The sequence below is a fragment of the Babylonia areolata genome, chromosome 22, assembly GCF_041734735.1.
Source record: "Babylonia areolata isolate BAREFJ2019XMU chromosome 22, ASM4173473v1, whole genome shotgun sequence".
NCBI lineage: Eukaryota > Metazoa > Mollusca > Gastropoda > Neogastropoda > Buccinidae > Babylonia > Babylonia areolata.
In genome coordinates this window covers 39,287,167-39,310,141 of record NC_134897.1, presented here as the reverse complement: position 1 = coordinate 39,310,141, position 22,975 = coordinate 39,287,167, and the positions used below count along the sequence as shown (strand labels likewise).

General features: G+C 38.7%; 1 protein-coding gene across 1 annotated transcript in view; it reads right to left on the bottom strand.

Moving 5' to 3' along the window:
- The window catches only part of LOC143296870 (uncharacterized), a 32,020-nt gene extending 9,463 nt beyond the window's left edge, over positions 1-22,557 (bottom strand). The window contains exons 1-12 of the mRNA XM_076608842.1: positions 22,528-22,557; positions 20,835-20,981; positions 19,961-20,078; positions 19,460-19,573; positions 18,414-18,510; positions 17,401-17,507; positions 16,744-16,821; positions 15,701-15,781; positions 14,886-15,165; positions 14,249-14,499; positions 819-905; positions 304-408 (exon numbers count right to left, since the gene is read on the bottom strand). Of these exons, the coding sequence (XP_076464957.1) occupies positions 304-408; positions 819-905; positions 14,249-14,499; positions 14,886-15,165; positions 15,701-15,781; positions 16,744-16,821; positions 17,401-17,507; positions 18,414-18,510; positions 19,460-19,573; positions 19,961-20,078; positions 20,835-20,981; positions 22,528-22,541 (1,479 nt within the window). The 5' untranslated portion in view covers positions 22,542-22,557. The remainder of the gene's footprint in view (positions 1-303; positions 409-818; positions 906-14,248; positions 14,500-14,885; positions 15,166-15,700; positions 15,782-16,743; positions 16,822-17,400; positions 17,508-18,413; positions 18,511-19,459; positions 19,574-19,960; positions 20,079-20,834; positions 20,982-22,527) is intronic.
- Between the last annotated feature and the right edge of the window lie 418 nt (positions 22,558-22,975).

Below are 22,975 nucleotides of genomic sequence, written 5' to 3'. Positions count from 1 at the left end.
TTTATGATCTTCAGCTGAGGGCCAATTTCTTCATGACACCGATGGCTACATAGACATTATCAACATTAAGCATCCTGCCTGGCATAGTTTCCAAGCTACTTGGGGTTGCTGAGAAAACGTGTAAGTTAATCTTGACGGACACACATACAGACACTGAGACAACTGAACAGGGTTATTATATATATATATACAGGGAGACACACACACACACATACACAGAGAGAGAGAGAGAGAGAGAGAGAGAGAGAGAGAGAGACTGATTTTGTCAGTTTGTACACACACGGAAGTCAAGCATCGACTCACAAGATAAGATACAACAATTCTCCTCTTGGCGACTGGACAGATGACAGCAAGATACTCTTTTTCAAAGTTCTCTGGTATGTACTCCATGGTGACAGACATCATTACCTGCAGAAACAGAAATTTCAATTTGCTATACACTCTATACAATGATACATAAAAAATATTCACTGTAATCAGATGCGAAGTTAAACAGCCTGTGTTTTTTCAGTACTCCAGACAATATTTGAATATACATCAATACTGTTTCAATTCTATTTATTAATCAAAAAAAAAAAAAAATCACATTCTTTGTCAAGTTAAATTCACATATATCACCACCACTGAAAGCAACCAAGAAAGTGTAACTATAACTTAAACTGGTGAAACAAGAATACTATCCGTTAACATTACCCATTAACAAAGAAATGAACACAAAGTACATACAGCACCTGCAAAATCCTATGTAGAAACCTTACAGTCAGGGAGTCACACACCTGTGTACACACACACACACACACACTTTCCACAGCACTCACCTCATGTCTCTCACTGTAGTCCCAGTTTGGTCGATCATCTGGCACTGGAATGGCCAGCTGAAGTTTCTTCCCTCCACCATCTCCTCCCTGCACATCAACACCTTAAAATTGTCACCCCAAATAGAAAATCATCAAAACACTGCAGATAGAATTTGAAATCTATCACAACAATCAATGTAACAGACATCTATGAGTCAGCATCCAGTTTAATTCTTTTGTGAATTTGTTCAAAATAAATGGACTTTTCATCTCCCTGTGTAAACATGTAGATGCTGCACATCGTTTTAAGTCACTTAGTCACAAATAAGAATTGTAAATTACTGTTTAAGTTTCCTCTTTTAAAGATCTAAGAATGCTATTCTTAACAGAGCAAAGAATGACAAAGCAAGCTGCAAGGTAAAGCAAAATGTCAAAGTTTTCAGACTCTAAACCTTGTTCTGTAATGTGTTGGATGAGGGAGAGGGACTACAGAGGCTGAGAGAGAGAGAGAGAGAGAGTCTGAAGTCTGAATGGTTTATTGTTTAGGCCTTTCTGCCCATGACAACAGGGGTAAGGAGGGGGGCGGGGCGGGGGGGGGGGGGCTTCCGTGTTAACATCCATTATAAAGAACAGCGCCAATATATGTAAAGCAAACAAAGGGTAGAAAAGAGAGAGAGGACAGAGTAAGACGCACAGAGAGAGAGAGAGAGAGAGAGAGAGAGAGAGAGAGACAGAAAGAAGAAGAAAAAGACAAAAGATAGATGGGCAGATTGGAATGTAATCATGCGTCATGACCTGGGAGTGTTGGGAAGGCGTGCATGTCAAACATCGAGGGAGAGTTACCGTTCGTGACATTTTGTTCCATTGTTTCATGGTTTTGAGGAAAGTAGTGAGGTGGGATATCGCGGGCAGAACTGTTGTTTGCAGCGTCCCGTCGTTCGTCTGCGTGCGGTCATCAGGAGCTGAGTTCCTGGTCATATGTCTACCAGGACGTGCATGTGTGGGTCTTTCTCTGTGGTCTCTGTGGAGATTGCGTCGATGGGGTGATCGGTTGTTGTTGTACTTGTTGTAGTACAGCCGACCTTTCCAGAAGTATGCCTTCTTCCCAGCTTCTCTTTCCTCTCTAAGAATTTGATTCTGGCGTTGAGTCAGATCGGAAGCAACCCTGACATTCAGCGTATTTGCCATCTCTCGTCTGCTTTACGAAAGCAGAGAGAGAGAGAGAGAAGGGGGAGGGGGGGTTATTCCAACTATTCTGGTGAGAAGGAAAATTGGGCAATGCTTCAAATATAAAGAGTCCATGTATTGAAAGAAAGCCTTTATTGCAAGGAGAGAGTAGGACTTGGTGTGTCAACCAACCAAATAGTATAAACCATGTTCTCAGTGTAATGTGTTGGAACCTGGATGAGGTAGAGTGACTAGAGAGGCAAAGAGAGAAAGAGAGAGAGAGAGGTATGGGGATGAGAAGGGAAAAGGAAATGCTCAAGTTAAATAAAGTAAGTCCAAATATTGAAAGAAAGCCTTCATATATTATTCATTCATTACAAATTACATTATTACAAAATAAAAGGAATTCTAGGGGATGAAGAAAAAGAAACTGAGGAAGCAAAGGAAAGATAGGAAGAAAGAGACAGAGCAGAATATATAGGAAAGGAAAGTATTGTCTGCAAATGTGGGTTAGTGTTCCTTGATCACTGTATGCAATTTATGTTCAAGTCTTCAACTGAACATAGGCACTATGGCCAGGCATTTGGAATTATGTCTACCCTGCTGAGTTTGCACGGATGGAGATCTATATTTGTGAGCCCAAGATCATTTAAATCAATATCATTAGTAACATATGCACATACCTACTAGTGCTGAAATACCCTTTGTCTACACAGGCATTATAAATACAATTAAACAAATTATGCACAAGATCAAAGATGCACATCTGAAATGCTTCAATCCATTGGTGTTCGATGGAAACATGAACATAACCATCATACATAAATTCCTGAAAATAGACAATGGCTGCCCAACCAGCTAAAATAAAAAAAATGGTTATAAATCACCAATTTAATGGAACAGCAGAATTGCAGGTGCAACTTGTTACACTATTTCATTTGTGATTTGCAATGACTAATATACACCATTCAATTCAAACACTATTTAGTATCTAAGAAAATATATAACTTAATATTGAAATCAAATATTCATAGATTTCATTACTCAGTTAAACAATTAGGTGTCTATCAACAAGCCGATTAGCTAAGTAAGATGACAGACTCTGTGTGTGGATATACCATGTGCATGCGCTGTCATGGAGGCTGTATAAGTAATGAACTGATTTATTTCAAATTTCAAACACTGGATCTAGATTTAACAATATTTTCCAACAACTATCCAATTTGCCATATTAATCCCTTGATTTAATTTGTGATTCTGACGTCGTTGTCATCAAGATTGTGTTGATGTAATTGAATTAGACACATCGTAAGACACATGGGTGCTAATGCTGTGTTAACATAATATGTACTTCCATATTAGCCCAACACTCAGTTTAAGTTATAATCATATCGCAGACTGACTAAAGTTTACAATTACACTTTTTCAGTTGGGCCAGTGAGAGCTGTATTATCAATCATTCAATAGTTTTTCCACTGCAGTGGGAAATCTCATTTTCTGCTTTGTCTTTTGTAATGGACCATGACTCAAACTTGCGAGGAAAAACTGCACTGGCTCTTACAGTCTTTGTGCTGCAGCCCTGTGGGCTAGTTGGCCTTTGGGAACCATCCGAACGCTGACTGTCCTAAAAGTAAAACCTTCTTGACCGAGACAGTGGGGATGTAATTTGGGCCAGCCACTCTCCACTATAATCAAATTCTAGCCCAGATAGTTGGGACAGCAGTTACCTCCTCTGCTGTTCTGATGGTCACAGTGGAACAGGACTATCATCATGCATCCACATGCAGCATGTTTTCTTATGTTCAGCATTACAGAATAAAACAATAAAAGACTATTCTGTATTCAACAAAAAATGCCTTTTTTCAAATGTATGTTTCAGATATGCAGCAGTGATAAAGATTTGGTTATTTTCAAACATTTAGTTGATATGACTGATTAAAACATGATAAAAAGATGATTTCCCCCCATTTTTCTTAAGAGTTTCCCAGTGTGCAGTGTAGCAAATTGTAGTAGCAGCAAAAAGGAGAAAATAGGAGACAAACTAAACTAAATAACCAAAGAAGCAAGCCCAGACCAGCAGTCTTCTTTATCTCAACAATAAAGTTCCTCCGGCCTGGCAAGGCGTGCTTGTTTTCGTCACGACAAAGGCGTATTTTGTTTCACGTGAGACAATGTCGTCCGACAACGTCCAATACTGAAAGTGCTCCGACAGTCGCAAGGTTAAAACTAGATACTGCATTTTCTGTTGCAAGATTTCATTGGCACGATAAGAATACACCGATTTCTAAAACTGCTTGTGCTACTGGCACTCGTAACCACTGAAAAAACAAAAAATACGCTGAAATTGTAAAAATATAATGGACCACGCTTTTAACTAGTTTACGTTCCGCGGTACTGAGCGGTTTATCCGGCTCTGCGAACAAACCTTGTTCTTGTTCTTTCTTTTCCCCATCTCTTTCAACAAGATTTCTTGGACTGTAGGTTCCAAGTCCGTGAAATTTGCGCTGCAAGTGTTGTTTCTTCTATAAGTTGTCTGCTGCCGGGCGAAAAGAGGCCATTGAAGCTCGCCTTTTAGGGATCCTTCCGTTAGCACATTTATTTCTATCATATATGGGTATGCGTTATAGCAAACAATGCAATACATTACGACTGTTATACCCCATATAACCCGATAATATGACATATTATCTACTATTATGTGAATGAATGCAAAATACGGACGACGAGAAACAAGTTCATTCTTCAACCATACCTCCAACACCAGCAGGAGCTCCCTTTCAGTGCCTTTTTCCCGAAAGCCAAACATATTTGCACACTGGCAGTAAGTCACGAAACAAAACTGCTCGGGTTTTAAAACAAAAGCGGGCAGAAATTACCAAACCGTTTCTGTTGGCTGCAATACTGAACCGGGGAAATGCGTTGCAACACCTAACACTCTGTCAAACTCCGCTTGCTTTATGACCGCTTTGTCACATGACATGCAAATAAAAAGGCAGGGCCGTATTTTCTGCTCACTGTTGAAATGAGTTTTTGAACAGCTTTTTAATGTGTACAGGTTTATGTAACTGTGAAAGTTCAAGTGTTTATCTGTTCTGTGTGTTTTAGAACCCAATGAACAAAATCATTACGACTGGACTGACGTTCATAAGCCTTTACGACCCCTTCTCGCTGTCTTCCTCACGTGCACGTTGCATGCGCGCGCGCGCGCGCGCTGGGTGTGTAATCTGTGATGCACATTGGTGAACTGATTTTTTCCCCATTAAATTCTGCAACCTGCGATTTTTTTTTTTTTTTTTTTTACACACTGCATTTATAGTTGAAAAAGACTGTTTGGTAATATATGTGGAGTCTGTTATTTCACAATGCTGTATCATATCAACTCCATATCATGCAGTCTTTTCAGTCAGCCCAAATCACGGGGTAACAGTGGAAAAGTGCAATGAAAGGGAATGGCGTTTGATTCAAGAGAAATGAGAAAATCAGGAAACTAGTGCTGTGCAAACAATGCCAGTTCTCAATGCAGCTGTAACAGACGGCATGGAATGGTGAAACCACATTCATGAGCATAGTCATGTTTAATGGTTAGATGCTGCTGTTCAGGGTAACTCACATAATGTAAGTACATTAAAAAAAAAAATTTAATTTGTATGACACAGATGTCCCCTTCCCCCACTCTGTCACTCTCAGAGACACATGCATGCACACCCCAGAAAACAAACACACACACTCACTCACACACACACACACACACTGATAAAGGGTGTGCAAGGATGGCATCAGCATATATGGGACTCTTCAGTCTCAAATGTGCATGCATTCTTTTATGCTTTAGCTTTAAGGTCTTTTGTGTAAATGTATATCAGATAAGTAGAGAGAGAGAGAGAGAGAGAGAGAGAGAAGCCATATGGTGGTGACAATAACAATTTAAAAAACATATATCTATATCTGTATAAATATGAATATTGTGCATTTTTTTAGAATAATCATAAACATTATCTTGTAAATCATGATTGCAAGTTATAACTTTGATATTGCAAAAATTTGTTTTGTTGCATATAAGTTTATAATTGTTCAGGGTAGCTGAAGCGGTTGTTTAAGTTTCAGTACCGTCATTACCAGTATCAGTGTTTAGTATAATAGTTAATATTACATATCCAAAATTAGAAGCTTGTCATGAGTGTGTACTTGATTTTTAAAGAAAAAGGAAAAAAGTTTAATCCTTTGTTCTGAACATTTATATCTTTTTTATCTTTTTTTTTTTTTTAATAATTATTTAGTGTGTGTTCGTGTGAATCCGATCTTGCATGTTTAAAAAAAATATCCTTTACAGCAATTAACTTTGTGAAGAAATACAGAAAATGTTGGTTTGAAAAATAGCTGACTGACCTGAAGTGATTGTGGATTCACACAGGGTGTTGTGGTGTGATTTCACCACATTGCTGACACCTGGACATGTATGATTCTGGTTGTGATTTTCTCTGTTGAAGTGGGGAGCAACAGGAGTTTTCAAGGTCAGTTTGATGCTCAGGAGACAGTCACACAAACATTTTGAGTACAGTGTGTGTGTGTGTATGTGTCTGTGCGTGTGTGTGTCTGTGTGTGTGTGCCTGTCTTAGTATCTTATCTATACATCTGGGCATGTAAGGAACATGTTCAATGCACACAAGATGTTTGACAATTGAAAGATGAAGAGACCTGTCTTACATTTTGTTTGACCACATGGGACATTGTCAGTCACCCTGTTGTTTGAACTGTTGGTCTTTGCGTGAACTGAATGGCAACATTAACTGCTGTCATATTTGAAGATAAATGCAAGGTAGTTTGGAAATGACAAGTTTAAGTCTTCTGGGAGGAAGTGAAAGTTTCTTTGTTTCTTTCTTAATCAGTTAATGTGCTTATATCACCACTGTTGGAAAATAGAAGAATTGTTTATTCTTTTTTCTTTTCTTTTTTTCTGTTGCAGTCTTACCACTGGCTCTCCACACAGTTCCAAGGCCCCACACCAGGAGACTCCTTTGCTGCTGAGTCACTTTGATGGCGATCATTAATGCCTGTTTTGATTCAACACAGCAGGACACCACCTATTGACACACTATTGAAGGTCCTTGTGTGCATATGGTATGAAAGGTAGTAGGGAGAGGAAAGGAACGATACGTGACTGGAACAACCTGCCTGAAACAGCTATGGCAGCAGACACCTTGGACACCTTTAAGTCTAGGGTGAACCCCAGTCAGTAGTTAATTAGATAATAGGTCCCCTACCCCCCCTCCTCCTCCCCACCCCCTCTCTTACCCCAATACTTTTGGCTTTTTTAATTTATTTTTGGGGCCCTGCTGTCTTAGATCAGCAAGGGACCGGCTAGCTCGGAAGGGCGAAAAGTGAAGTGATAGTAGCCTGCCGGAGAAAACGAGTAGGATTAGGTTTTCATGCATGTACATATTCTTTTAATGTCCAACTGATTATTCTTTATCATGCTGAGGATATGAAAAAAGAAAAAAAAGGAGTCTTGAGTGTTGAATAACTGCTTTGTCATGGAACCAGATGGAGCAAGAGTCCTCCCATCCCTATCCACCCCACCCAATTTGAGACCACCACAACACATCCATATAACAACAGTCCTCCATGAAGTTGCAGACACGAAAAACTCGGACAGGAATTCTCCACATGCACTGAAATGGAGGGGAAATCAAAACTGATGTAACCGTGACAACATGGTATAAAAAGCCACAGGATTAATGGGACAATTAAATGTTTAATGATAATGAGAGTAAGAGTAATGCTGCCACTGTAATGGAAGTCAATTTTATTGGTAGGTTTGGAACAGCATGACAAGGCTGTACTCTACACATTCTTTTTTTTCCAAATCCTGGCACCAACCAGACCTGAGAAATACAAATACCTGTAGCGTCCATCACAAAATACTCCTAAGACATATTCCTAAAGTGGATGACCCTTGACTGTGTGGTCCCAAACTTTCCATTTGAATGTGTTGCAACTCTGGGTAGAAGCTGTTCATAAACTGAGAAATCACACCTCTCGTCGATTCCAAAGCCGCCTATTCACCATGGCAGCTTCTTATGTCTTTTAAAGTTGTTTTTGACAGGCAGAATGAAATGTTGGAACAAGGGGTATGCAGTCTCATTCAGCCTCTTGCAGTCCTTGACATTTGGAGCTGTGGTTTCTTTCAGTTAAAGAAATGTGACTGACACAACTTTTTCATTTAAGATGCTGAATGGGAATTCCCTGTTAGGGTTTAAAAAAAAAATAAATAAAATTAAAATTAAAATAAAAAGGAGATTTCTTATTTTGCATTTTGAAGTCGATTGTCACTGCACTGACAATTTAGTCCTAGAATATGGGAAAATGTGGTGCTGTCTTTAGTAGCTTTTTTGAGTGACCACACTCAATCAGAATAATCTAGTATCTCAGGAAGATGAATTAAGGCATGGAGAGAGGACCATATGGGTTCATGAAACATAAAAATAGTAATAAATCTGAATGGTTTGAATTGGAAGAAAGCTAAATTTCTGCCTTGACCAATACTGTACTGTTCAGACCTGCTACTTGCAAAGTTACTTACTGGCACTTCTCAAAATTTCATGAATAAGATTCATGTTTTGGTAGAACATTTGCTCAGGTGTATGGCATGTTTGTGCAGTACATGCATGCATGCATGAATACATGATGGTATTCTAAATCTTTCTCCCCAGAACAATTTAAATTTGTAGATTCTTCCCAGAACAAATAACATTTATATAAGTAATGCAATTGACCACATGGTGAAAAATCCCTATACAACTTGCATAAAATTAAAAACCCAACTATCTCTGCCACATCACATTCAGGCCATTCTAAACGGTGAGACTTTTCGGGCTTGTACCAGACCTAAATCAAAACCATTTCACTTCTTGAAAGCTATCAACTTTTAAAGATTCTGCTCTGTTATTCAGTCAAGACAAACAACACAACAAAAGCCAGACTTTGTTCCCATCATCAACACAAAACCAACCAACCAAAAACGGAGAGAGAAAGAGAGATAACTCTGTTGATATTTCCCAGCTGCTGCAGCACCATGTTTTTTTCAGTTTCTGTAAATGTTGTTCTGTAAAGAGGAAATGCAGTAAGTTATATTTTAACTGATTCATTCACTGAGTCAGTCAATGTTCTCACCTGTATGCATCAGAGATTTATCATTATGCAGTGTTTTCAAAGCCTATATGAATCAAGGCTGGACATTTCCAATTGTTCTGATCAAACTCTGTAATCAAAGTTGTTTCAGGGTTGTTTCTCCACCTGTTACGTTTGGTGTTGCTGACAGGATCATTGCATGGTCTCTTACTCTACTGACATGGCCAGTAAAAACAGTCTGTCACCTGTGCTCCCAATGATAGCAAAATCTAGACCACTGACACAGGTGATAAACATATTCAGCTTGTAAAGTGCTGGATCTTTGAAGAGGTAGTATGTATCCCTACTGTAGAAGGCTTGGTTTTCAGTTTTTTTTAGCTGGACGATTTTTGTCCGCACCTGTGAATTTTAATGTGCATATTTTCATTATGCAAGTAGTCTGTGCATGCACTTGACTTTCACTTATTAGGCAGTATTAAAAAAAACAACAACTGTTGATTTAGTCTGCAAGTATTCCACCATTCTGATCAAGCTGTTTTCAAAGTGACTTCAGGGATGACCAGTTAAAACATCTCCAGCCTGTTGCATACATTTCCAAAATTAATGTTGATCTTGTGGTATCTGTCTTCACACATGTTAGCATGCTGCAAATCAATCGTCTCTGCAGTGTTGTGCATTTTGGTTCTTAGTTATCACGTGCATGGGAGGCCAGAGTTTCCAACACAGAGCAAAGATGACTGGGGTTGAAGAACTCATCATGAAATACCAGATCCCATGGGATGTCTAAAAAGAAAGACACATGATTGCCAATGATATTCATCTTCTCCAAGCTGGCTGCTGGTGCTACAAACTTCACTAGACCACTGGAACGCTTCAAGGACTGCCTGAAAGCTTCCCATTCTAGGGTGGGAAACCTTTGCCACTGACTGCAGCACCCAGCGACTATCTGTCTACAATGGAGTTTTGGAGTTTGAAGAGAAGCGTTAATCCTGAAAAGATAGGAGGCAAGACCTATCATCTGCTATTGCCTGCCCAGAGTGTGGCCGCATTTGTGCATTTGCATTTTGGCTGTGTTCTCATCTCCAGAGTATCTGACTTCTTCATTGTACACAATGGACTTCCATGATGATGATATCACTTGTACCCTCTGCTGACCATCCTATGTCTGTGCAGTGCTTGACACAGGTGATTTGATTTATTTAAGACTGATTCACAAATGGTGTTTAATATCAATAAGCTTTAAACAGGGTCTTGTGTGTGTGCACTGGTAGTATGGCAGACATGACTAAGAAGAAATATTTGTATTTGTATTTCTTTTTATCACAACAGATTTCTCTGTGTGAAATTCGGGCTGCTCTCCCCAGGGAGAGCGCGTCACTACACTACAGCGCCACCCATTTTTTTGTATTTTTTCCTGCGTGCAGTTCTCTTCGTTTTTCCTACTGAAGTGGATTTTTCTGCAGAATTTTGCCAGGAACAATCTTTTTCTTGCTGTGGGTTCTTTTATGCGCGCTTAGTGCATGCTGCATACGGGACTTCAAATTATCGTCTCATCTGAATGACTAGCGTCTAGACCACCACTCAAGGTCCAGTGGAGGGGGAGAAAATATCGGCGGCTGAGCCATGATTCGAACCAGCGCGCTCAGATTCTCTAGCTTCCTAGGCAGAAGCATTACCTCTAGGCCATCACTCCAAAATAGGTAAGATATGGAACAAAATGAAAAACAACAACAACAAAAGCACCAAAAAAAAAGTGGAGTGATGGCCTAGAGGTAACGCGTCCGCCTAGGAAACGAGAGAATCTGAGCACGCAGGTTCGAATCATGGCTCAGCCGCCGATAATTTCTCCCCCTCCACTGGACCTTGAGTGGTGGTCTGGACGCTAGTCATTCGGATGAGACGACAAACCGAGGTCTCGTGTGCAGCATGCACTTAGCGCACGCAAAAGAACCCACGGCAACAAAAGGATTGTTTCTGGCAAAATTCTGTAGAAAAATCCACTTCGATAGGAAAAACAAATAAAACTGCACGCAGGAAAAAATACAAAAAAAATGGGTGGCGCTGTAGTGTAGCGATGTGCTCTCCCTGGGGAGAGCAGCTCGAATTTCACACAGAGAAATCTGTTGTGATAAAAACAAATACAAATACAAACATCTCACATTACTGATAGAAATCCGAAAGAGTACACAGCTCCATAGCAAGTAACATTTTTTGTTGTGTTTTTTTTTGTTGTTTTCTTCTTCAGCAGCTGCTATTGCCAAATCACAAGTGTAGGTGGGTCTGAAAGATTTAATGATGGCTAGGTGTGGAGTCCATGAACACATACATCATACCCATTTAACAAATAACGTGGTCAGATGATGACTGTATAGAACATTACACCAATTTTATGAAACAGCTTTCTCAGACACATCCACACATACTTGACTTAACTTCATTTGTGTGTGTTCAATGACAAACATTCCTGTAAAGAAGTTCTTTGTGTGTTTGTGTGTTTGTAAAATACCAGCTGCTCCCAGTGTATTCTGAGATGCACTGTGCAGAGAGTGTGTATGGTACAAATGATTATTGTTATGACAAAGATCTTGGTCTTTGATTGTGTTAGCAGATATATGCAGGAGACACTGACTGGTTGATATGGATATTTATACAGCGTCTATCCTCGGTTGGAGACCAAGCTCTAAGCGCTTTACAAACACAGGGTCATTTGCACAACAGGCTGCCTACCTGGGTAGAGCCGACTGACGGCTACCACTGGGCGCTCATCATTCATTTCCTGTGTCATTCAATCAGATTTCAGGCACGCACACATACACACTCAGACACACATGTAACATTTTACGTGTATGACCCTTTTGTTGTTGTTTTTGTTTTTTGTACTCCGCCATGCAGGCAGCCATACTTTAAGGGTGTGCATGCTGGGTATATTATTATTTCCATAACCAATCGAACGCTGACATGGATTACAGGATCTTTAACGTGCGTATTTGATCTTCTGTGTGCACATACACACGAAGGGGGTTCAGGCACTAACAGGTCTGCACATATGTTCACCTGGGAGATCAGAAAAATCTTCACCCTTTACCCACCAGGCACCGTCACCGAGATTCAAACCCGGGTTCCTCATCCAACACTTAAACCTGTTTTGACACTGGGGTTATTGACTTGTGCATTCCAAAGAATTTTACAAAGAGCTTCTCCAAATGTTGAAACATGAAAATTCTATGTAACTATAGTACTTGTGTACTATGTTAACTGCCACTATCTAATAGAAATGTAAAGTTTGCTTTTATCACTTCCTTTTTTTTAACTACTTAGTGTAATATGTTTCTAATTAATTTCAATAACCTCCCAATAAAAAAAAAATTGCATTGTTTTATCCATCAATATTTTTCCTCCTTGCTGAAATTAACTTAAATCATCAACAATGGTGATTAATAGTGTCAGCTTTCACTTCAGTGTCTGATTTCAGATATTTCCAAGGAAAATATATCAGCACTTGTTTCCATTGATAAGGAAATTGTGGAGGTGGAGGATGATTAACGGCACAAGTAGGGGAGATTTTGTTCACCTCTGTGAGGCAAACCTTGTGCAGTTAAATGATTTTTACATCAACAGAAATTATTTAATTTTCTTATCTAAAAAAAGAAGATTGTGTTTGACGTTCACTCAAATTACATGTGTGCTAAGAGTAAATTTTAAAATATTATTGTTTACTGTCAAAAACCAAGCATTTTCTAGTAAAATTGTGGTTAAACCTTTTACTGTGTCAGTTGTGGCCTGTGCTGCTGTGTAGTGATTATGGAGGGGATGACTGGAAAGATCAAATCAATAGAGAACATCATATAATTGTACATAGTTTTGTGTCAACAGACATAATTCCTGAGAAAATGCCAATGATTTCCACAGACATGCCTATCAACCAAAACAAGAACAAGGTTATCACATAAACTCACTTTATTTGCATGCACGATAGAAAGGACCCGAATGTCACAACTGAACTGTTCTTTCCATTACATCAACCTGCGGATGATTCTGCTTATGATTAGCGCATGCTGGATATTTTTGTATTTCCACAACCAACTGAAATCTGCCATGGATTACAGGGTTTTAAATATCTGTATTTGCCCATCTCCATGCATATACACACATAGGGGTTCAGGCATTAGCAGACTGTACATCCACTGACATGGGAGATTAAAAACGAAAAAAAAAAACCCCAAAAAACCCCCAACTCAACCCCAAACCCGCTCATCTTCAGATTGAAAGTTCAATGCTCTGGCCACTCACCTAACACCCATGAATTATGCTGTAATGAGGAAATTCTACAACACAGTAGTGGGTACATTCACTCTGAATTCTCTCTTGAACAGTGTACTGTTGCTGCTAAGTGACACCTCATAGGAAGCTTACAGCACTGAAACATGTAGTTATGATTTTTGGAGGATACAGGTGTAGGATGCACCTAAATGTTGTTATGTGGAATCATTTAGCACTCTGAACAAACCCTAAGTAAGTATACTCTTATGTGGACCAAAAATATGTGTATGCAGATCTAAAAACACATTCTGCAGCCTCCTAAAAAATAAAAAAAAATTAAAAAAAAAACCACTAGCAAAAAAATTATGTTCTAAGCAAACAGAAAAAAGACGAGCATTTACTGTTATTGTATTCAACTGGTACACAGTGAACTGACCTTTGATTTCCTGATGCTTGATCTTTTGTTCTTGTATTGCAGTGTGTAAACTTTGTTTTCTGAGTCAACATTTGTGAGTCTGTAGTGCTAATGTTATGAAAATGTCAAGCAGTTTCTATGTATCATAAAAAAAAAATTAAACAAATAAAAAAAAAGACATATTTTGTGTAAATACTCCATTTTCATGAGGTATGTCTTATCACAAAGAAGTGGCAGAAGAGACGTTACGCGATGTCAGAGGATCAGCTGATTGGGATGAGAAGATCTGGGTATTTCTAACATTCATGTAATGAGCATCATGTAAAATACTGTGCATCATGTAAAGCACCTGTAGCAGTTTTCTGGATAGAGACCTTTACAAGCATCCATAATTGTTAGAGTTATCAAACATGCACACACACACACACACACACACACACAAACGCCCACAGGGAGACAGAAAACACGACCATCGTCCTACCTTTCTGCCCGGCTTGCCCTTCTTCCCTTCCCCAGCTCCTTGCTGCTGCTGGGTGTAGTTGCCCTGGTTGGGTTGCATGTAGCGAGCTGCCTGGTTGTAGTAGGGCGGCTGTTGTGTGAAAAATCTCTGCTGCTGGCCATACATGTAGTTTGTGTTGTAGCCCCCATAGCCTCCAAAACCCCCTCCAGGATAGCCCCCACACCCAGGGAAGAACGGAGTTTGTCCGAAGGAGGGGAAAGGCTGGAAATGTCCTGCAAGAGAACAAATGATTTAGTCTAATGACTAGATTATCTGATGATATTAGTCTAATGTTGCACATGTCTGTTGTTTTTTTTCTTCTTCTTTCTTTACTATAGTAAAAATGTTAATTTTCTGCACTGAAAAATTCCATTCACCCACTACCCAGTTTCTGATCTCTTTGTCTGTTCATTATGGTGTTCTACCGGATAATCCCATCCACCCCCCCTGATTAGGAGTATCCTAACCTGCACTGACAGTGCAAGAATACTTGTGCTTTTGAGACATATTCCACTGTCCAAAAACATAAACTTCAGCTCAACGAACTACCATTCAGAACAGAAAAACAACAACACACAAATGAAAATACCAAAAGAACTACATCCAACAAGAAACTTACTTTCACTCTGGTCACTAAAATCCCAGTCCTGATTCCTGTACTGCTGTCTCTTCCTGGCAAACACTGAAGGAGAACTGCGTACAGCACACAGCTCGTCCTCCGACATCTCGTATCGAGTCTTCCGCCAGTTCTGCTTGCATGGCCGCATGGCATGATAATGGAGAATGTCCATTGGAATGTCTAGCACGGACGGAACGAAGCGTTTTTCCACCCACACCCCCACGGGTGACAGACCGGGAAGGTAGAGAGCCCGTTTGTGGTAGAACAGCAAGCCAGTTATCTGTCACATAATCCATCAGGTCACATCCTTGTTTCATCCAGGAAATTCAGCTTTCAGAGCTAAAATATTTTTTTTTAAACTTTAAAAATCCCCCACTCATTTCATGTGGACACTGAGAAACAACCCCACAACCTTGTATTTTCCTGAAATAACAGAATACACATGGTAAAAATACATATGTGTCACACACAAATATACAGTCATACACATAGGAATCGAACAGAGGTAGAAAAACACACACCACTCACAATCTTTCAGGGTCTGATATAGACATGGACTCATCCACACAACAATCACTCATCCACAGACACAAATACACACACATACAACACACACAGTTAACTTAGTTCTTAGCTAAGAAACATTTCTGCACAAAACAACACAGCAAACACAGGCACTTGTTCGCAAATAAAACTGCTTGACAAAAAAATAGACAGAAGATTCATTACTAAAAAATTAAATAAATAAATTAAAACAAAAAGGATAAACAAAGTCAAGAACTTAAAAGACATTAGAAAAAAAGGGTAACTCTCACCTCAAACTTTGTATCTTTAAGGACTGTAGCGAGTACGTTCTTCGGGTTGCCCTCTAAGGTTGGCAGTGTCCGAAATCGAAACTGTAAGTGAAACACACTAACTGACAGAGCAAGTCACATCAGTACTACAACCAATCATTTCGGATCTGTGAAGGGCGTCAGCTAAGGAATGTACAAGCATAGCAACATCTGTCTCTCTGTTCTCTGACATTCACACTCACACATGCACATACACAAATTCCTTATCAGTAACACTGCACAAACATTTTCTTGTTCACAGGCTGTCATGAAAGTGTGGCCTCATGAGACCATTAGAAAGAAAAAAGAAGAAAAATGCCAAACACAATGAAAATGGAACAAACATATTTTGCATAACAAGTAATTCTCATCCTTCTTTGTTTTGTTAATGCTATACTTAAACAAAATATGTCTCAACTCCTTTTACACAACATAAACAATGACTGGGTGGGCAGTATTTACAAGTTTCACACATTAAACTGTTAATCTAATACACCCACAAAACTTCATTTGTACTAAACAGATCACCAATAGGAAATTTTCTATCTAAAATTACATTTAAATAACACACTTACCGTGACCCAACTACAGCAGACTCCGGCAGGGGTCTGACATTCCTGTCCTGTGCAAACTACTATCCGCCTATGCGGAGAAAACGAAAGTACTACGGCCGATAACCTCCCGGAAGTAGGTAACCTCCCCTTTGTCCCCGCTAGCTAGCGCCCTCTTTTGACGGCAGCCATCATGACTCCTGTTCCTGTGCTCTTCATACGGCTAAGTTTTTTTTCATATTTTCTGCCTGTCGATTCTCTGGCGTTCTTGTTTGTTTTCTGAATCAAGAATTTACAATATTTCTTTTTTCTTATTATATGGGAAAATGATTGTTAATCCATTCTAACCATTCCATCCCCACAGCACCTTTTCTAGAACCCTCATCCTCCCTTTTCATGCTTAGTACTTCATCCCCTCCCAACATAACCAGTTATAACACAAATATAAAAACAACAAGAAATCATACAACTTACTGGGTTTGACTGGCTAATGTGCCTGATGCTTGGCAAAGCTTTCATGTTCTCTTCCAAAGTCTGAATTCGAATGCCAGTCTGTAGAAAAAAAAAGAAGGTTTTTTTTTCATACTTTGAACTAAGGCAACTGAACAAAAGCAAAACAACAACAAACCCACTGCAATTAATATCTATATGAGTAAATGAATAATAATTAATCACCATATTTGTATAGCTATAACTGCTATATTCAAACAAAATAACAGAAAAGGCCATAATACAGACTCACAATTGATAACTTTATGTAACACAAAAATAACAAAAAAACAAAGCCTGAAAAATGAAACATCTTGCAAAAGAACAGGTTTGATAGCACACCACTGTCACCTTCACTTCTGTCCTCAAACCCAACATTTCCAACAGGGTCTTTGTTCTAGACACAACTAACCACTGTACATGTCATGTCATTCTACGGTTACAGGCACATTTCCTCCTCATTCCCCCCTTCCCCCTTTTACTTCTCTTACATGGCTGAGTGAGGATGCACTTTTTATTTTTCATCATCATCACTTTTGTTATCATCAAATGTCATCAACACCAAAATCATGAACAAATACAACAGAATGAGACATCTACACACACCAACCTGTGTGAAACTGTGGTCTGACAGATTCATACCTCAAATTTGTAGAAGCTCTGGCCTTTCCAGCACATCATGTCCACAACGTAATATAGTTCATGTTCGTCGTTGTAAAGACAATCCAGAATTGTGCACTGACCCTCATCTGAAACCAAAGGACTGACCTCGTTTGTTTGCTTGGCTTTTTTAAAAAATTCTGGACAGTGTGCAAGATTTCAGTGACCAGCATCACAAACAAAATTCATGGTTTATGTGTGCTGATTCAACACACAAGATTTGTGGATCATTATCAGATCAACCAGCTTCCATAAATGGAAAAAGAGCATAATATTAAAAGATACATGACCTCACAAATTTATATATGAAATCACTGTTGTTGTTGTTTTTACTTCAGTGGTACACATTTGAAGCATGTAATAATTGCACACATGCAAACTGGACTGTGAGCAAAGATAATTAACAGTTAAGCTACAACTGGTGTTGATATCAAAATGCAAAACAATTTTTTTTTTCTTAAACACAGGTTGCCACTGGCAAAATCTGAGACAAGTCATATTTACGTTAGAAAAAATAAACAAAACACCATCAGTTAAAAAATGCTACACATTCATTTCCAGTATTCTTATAAAACCTGATCTCGAAATCAATCAAAATCTTTACAAGACCAGCAGTATTATACACAATAAAGAATAACAGTCAGTATATAAACCCTGCTGTGGAAAATATTTTGGATGAAAATTTGAATTTCAGGAATTCTTTAAATCTTTTCCCTTTAAAAAAAAAAAAAAAAGGGGTCACTGAAAGCATGCTTGAGGAAGTGTCTGGGTTTGTTCCAATGTATCTTTCATTTATCTGTGTGCTAGCTGAATCTGTAGCATAAGCAGCATTGATTTGAAGTTGTGCATCTTGTGAATGGAAAGAGTTACCACTCTTTACTATCTGTTAACAGTGAATGGTTTAGTGACCTTAACTCCTCTCTATATTAAAGAGAGAAAAGCAAGCCCCAATGAATATCAAATCAAATATTGATATTTTCCAGCTCCTTTAATACCTTCCACTTTGCTGACGTCACTGGGACTGCCCCCCGGTAGATGAGTGTCATGCTCACAGATCCACGTCCCCTCCAAGTCATACACGCGCGTGGATTTCTGTTCACAGATTCACTCTTTGTGTTGGACCTTTCCTGTCCCAAAGTCAAAAGATTGCTCATATCTTTGTCAGCCATGACAACAACAATAAAAACGTAATGCATTTTTTCCCCCCTTTTAAATAATAATTGTCAAATACACACTAAATTACACATCGCCACAGGTAGCACTAAAGCTAACTGCTTCTTGACAGCACATGTACTGTTGATGGGATACACACAATCAATTTAAAAAATAAAAAATCAATCTATACCCATTCTCCCTGCACTTTCATTGCATAAAAAATCTGATAATAATCTGATAATAAACACAAACTTAACAAAACCAAATCTTCAACTATCCTGATTCTCCTCTCCCCAAAATATTCCCAGCTATAAAATATTAAACAAAAGAAATAAATGAATGAAAGAAAAAGATATGTATGAATAACAGAGGGTGCAATAAACCTAAAAGTATGTTTATGTCTGAAAGGTTTTCTTCTATCCATTATGATCACACAACCTTTATTCTTATGTTTCGTATGTGTGAAGTGAAAACCAAACATGTTTCAATACTATCAAAAATTTTGTTTTTCCTTCCATTGACTTTTCAATATTCTTTATTGTCATACTACACACACACACACACACACACACACACACACACATAAAAAGTGACAAAAAATCAATGTCATTAACAAGAATCATTCAGTGACAAGCAAATTAACTTTAATCAAACAGGAAACGGTGATAAAGACATAAGATAATTATAGTTTATACACAATGTGAGAGGACAACCCTCAACAGTTAAAACCTGCCACAAAACACAAGCCCGGTGATTTGGTTACAGCTATCACTACCCTCAAAACCTGCTGATTTCCTTGCAACCATCACTGCCCTCACAACCTGCCCTGTCCCCCCCCCCCCCTCCCCCCTCCCACCCTCCCTGACCCAGACGGGGAAATGCTCACATGAGAGGCGATCACCAACACTCTGTCTGCCTGGGGACACAGCATTCCCAGCCACTCTTCACTGAGGTTGGCAGGCATGTGCTCTTTTCTGTCCACCACAGTCGGCATCATGATCTGCAATGAAAAGAATCAGCACATGGTCGTTCAGCAAATTTTTCCACTCAGCTTTTGTAATGCACACTCACAAGCTTCCAAGAAGCTGTTGAGTCAAGAAAAACTAAAATGACATGACACATCTACACAAAACAATAAGATGCATTCATAGACAAATAAGCTGGCAATGTGGTTTATATCAATGAACTTTCTTTTTGTGCTCCTTGGCTTTCCATGTTTGTTTTTTTTCTAAAACCTTTAAGTCTGTGCTACCTTTCTTTCTTTTGGCAAGTATTTTGTGTTTCAACAGACTGTGCTACAGCTAAAGAAAAAAAATGAAAGCATGAATGAACATCACTGCATTTCTACAAAATGTCCCACAAAATGAGAAAAAAATAGACATGATACCTGATTCTGGAAACAGTTGAAGTAGGACTGGTTGTTGTCCCCTGCACCGTTATCAGCTGTTTTGGGTTTCGTGGCTTGCACAATGCGCTTGATGAGACCCTCGTCATCAAACCCGGACCTGATTTAACACACAAATCTGCACCACAACTTGTTGAATTTGGTTTTTCAGTAACAGCTACAAGAGTCAAGAACAAGTGAGATCGAGCATAGGAAAACTAAGAGGAGAGGCTTTATACTTTAGTTATTATCATTTCTTGGAGTTTTGCACCTGTCCTTAATGCCCATTGTCATCGTCCATTCTTCTGTCTTACACAATCAACACACACAGAATCCTACATAACCCTTTTCACAACTTTTTGACTCTATATTCTCATCAGCTTTACATTCCTTTATCATGCACCCTTTCCATGGTGTATAAATTCTCATCATGGAACGTGCATTTAAGGGACATGCTAATAAGGGCTCAGTTAATGCAAAATGTTGACTAGTGCCTCAATGTAACTTGGAAACTCTTCTGTATGGCTTTCCCCACTTTCCTTGACTTCTTATAAATTTTTCAAAACTCTCAAATGTAACTATAGATCCTCTGAAATCAACAGATCCTTGGACATTTACGAAACAAAGCAGAAATGGAACACAGCTTCTCCACAGATCCCCTTCACACAAATGCTCTCTCTCTCTCTCTCTCTCACACTCACTCGCACATATGACATACACATACTGATACATTTAATCATACAATGCACATCACAACCTGGTTCTGCTAGGCTCTACCTATTTTCCGCTCTAACACATACACACATGCACTTGCATGCATGTGCACACACCCCCAGATGAACACACACATACACATGTATACATGTTACAAACTTACAGGTTCTGCTTCTGAAGGACCTGGTTGCGCAGTGTCTCTAGTTCCTGAGGACTGGCCTTGTAGACGAGCTCCTCCATGTCCAGAAACTGGCCCCCAGGGTCCAAGTTTAACCCCGTGGACATCTTCTCTGCCAGGTCATCTATCTCTCTGTGCAGTGGTAAATCAACCATCAGCTATTAATAAAAAAAACCTAAACAAATAAAGCGGACACAGTCACCACCAATAGAATCTACTGTGTTTGAATTCTTGTCAGCAATGTCAGTCTTTATCCTCCTATCTGTCCTCAGGAAAAGACGATCAGTGCAAATCATTAAAAATATATGACATAATGCATTATTTATACAAATCTTACAATATCATATATATATGATTATAAATTTCTTCTCTAGATGGGGGAGTAGACCAAAAGAAAGGAAAACTTTTTCATTTATTTTGGTATCAGCTGAGAGAAGCTTCTTTGAGCTGGGAAATATAAGCAAAGAGAATTTTTCAAATATCCTCAATTTTCAAATCCACCTAGTATTTGGTTAAAAAAATTTTAAAGTATAAAAAAAAAGAGAGAGAAAAAACAAAACAAAAAAGACACACAAAAATAAAGAAAAGAAAGAAAACACTTCACTAGAAAAAAAAAAAACACAAAAAAAACCTATAGACTTTCTCAGCGGTGAGCTATGAAGTCAGTGGACAACATAAACATACTTATCCAAAAAAAAAAAAAAAAAAGTGTTGACAGACGTATCTGTATTATAATATTAAGACATTTGGTACTTGTATATTGATCTATGTTGGGGAAAATATCTTAAATTTGTTTACCAACTTTATTGATTTCATTTTTTAGTATGTGTTTCCACTGACATTTTCAATGATTCCATCACCTTTTAATAGAACATGCACATGAAGTGGAGATAACAGATTTCTATGGATATCCAGCAGCAATGCTAGGATAGGTATCCATTAACTAGATAGTACGGAAGCATTATGCAAACAAGAATTGACTTCCATGGACATCCTAAAAAAATTCTGTGCACGTTAGTGACATTGTTACAATGTGATAAATGTGTGTGTGTGTGAGCGCGCGCGCACAAACACATGTGTGTAATTGTGTGCATATGCAATTGTGTGCACCTGTGTGTGCATATAAATGTGGTGGTAATGTGGTATGCATGTGACACTGAACAGTTTAACTTTAAGTCTGACACGACAGTGTATGTGCATATGCGCAGTATATTCAACATGTGCAAGTGTGTACCATAGAATTAATAACTGCATATAAAATACATTTTTTATGTAATAATGTAATATAAACATACATCACAAACCGGTCTGCACATCATCTTAAAACTGCAGCAGCAGCAGCCAAAACAGCAGCAGCAGCAACAACACGCGCATACACATCAACGTGGGTTCTCGCTACATCTCTCTCACACACACACGCAGGGTTATGATTTTTATTCTTCTTATTGTTTGTTTGTGTCTGTGAAATATCGGGCTGAGGCTGCGAAGATAAATCTTCCGACCTTTTCAGCCGGTGAATTTTACATGATTCTGTTCCAACTTACAACGCACACAAGTTGCATTAATGATGCAATACATCGATGTACATCTTAATGCAATCCGTTTCTCAGTTCCATTGAAATGCTACATCAGCATATTCCTAATGTTTACACTATTGCAGACGTCAAATTCTACCTACCTTTTAGTCGCCATCGTACGTTTTGATAGAATTATCTCCCTTCCAAAATAAAATTCATTCGTCGTATTACCGCAATCTTTGGAAATGCGATGTCTGACACTCTAATAAGTGCCAGAACAGGCTGAGTAATGATAACGAAAACCATACATTCCAACAGTGAAACAGATACTTTGATTGTTTGAAAAAAAAGTGACAAAGGGCTTGGAAAACGCCCCAAAAAATGTATTGAACATTTTGTTTGTTTGTTCTACTGCATACTGGTTGGCTGAAGCCGAAATTCAAGTTAGCAGTCAGAAAATTGTGGTTTCCAATTCTGATGATATATTCTATTTACTTAATTATTTGTTTACTTATTCATTCATTGAGAAGGATAGGGAACGTTCAGTCACGGTGGCTCGGATCCCTGATCAACATGCTGTCGTTCACGTGATCAGTTTACATCAGCTGC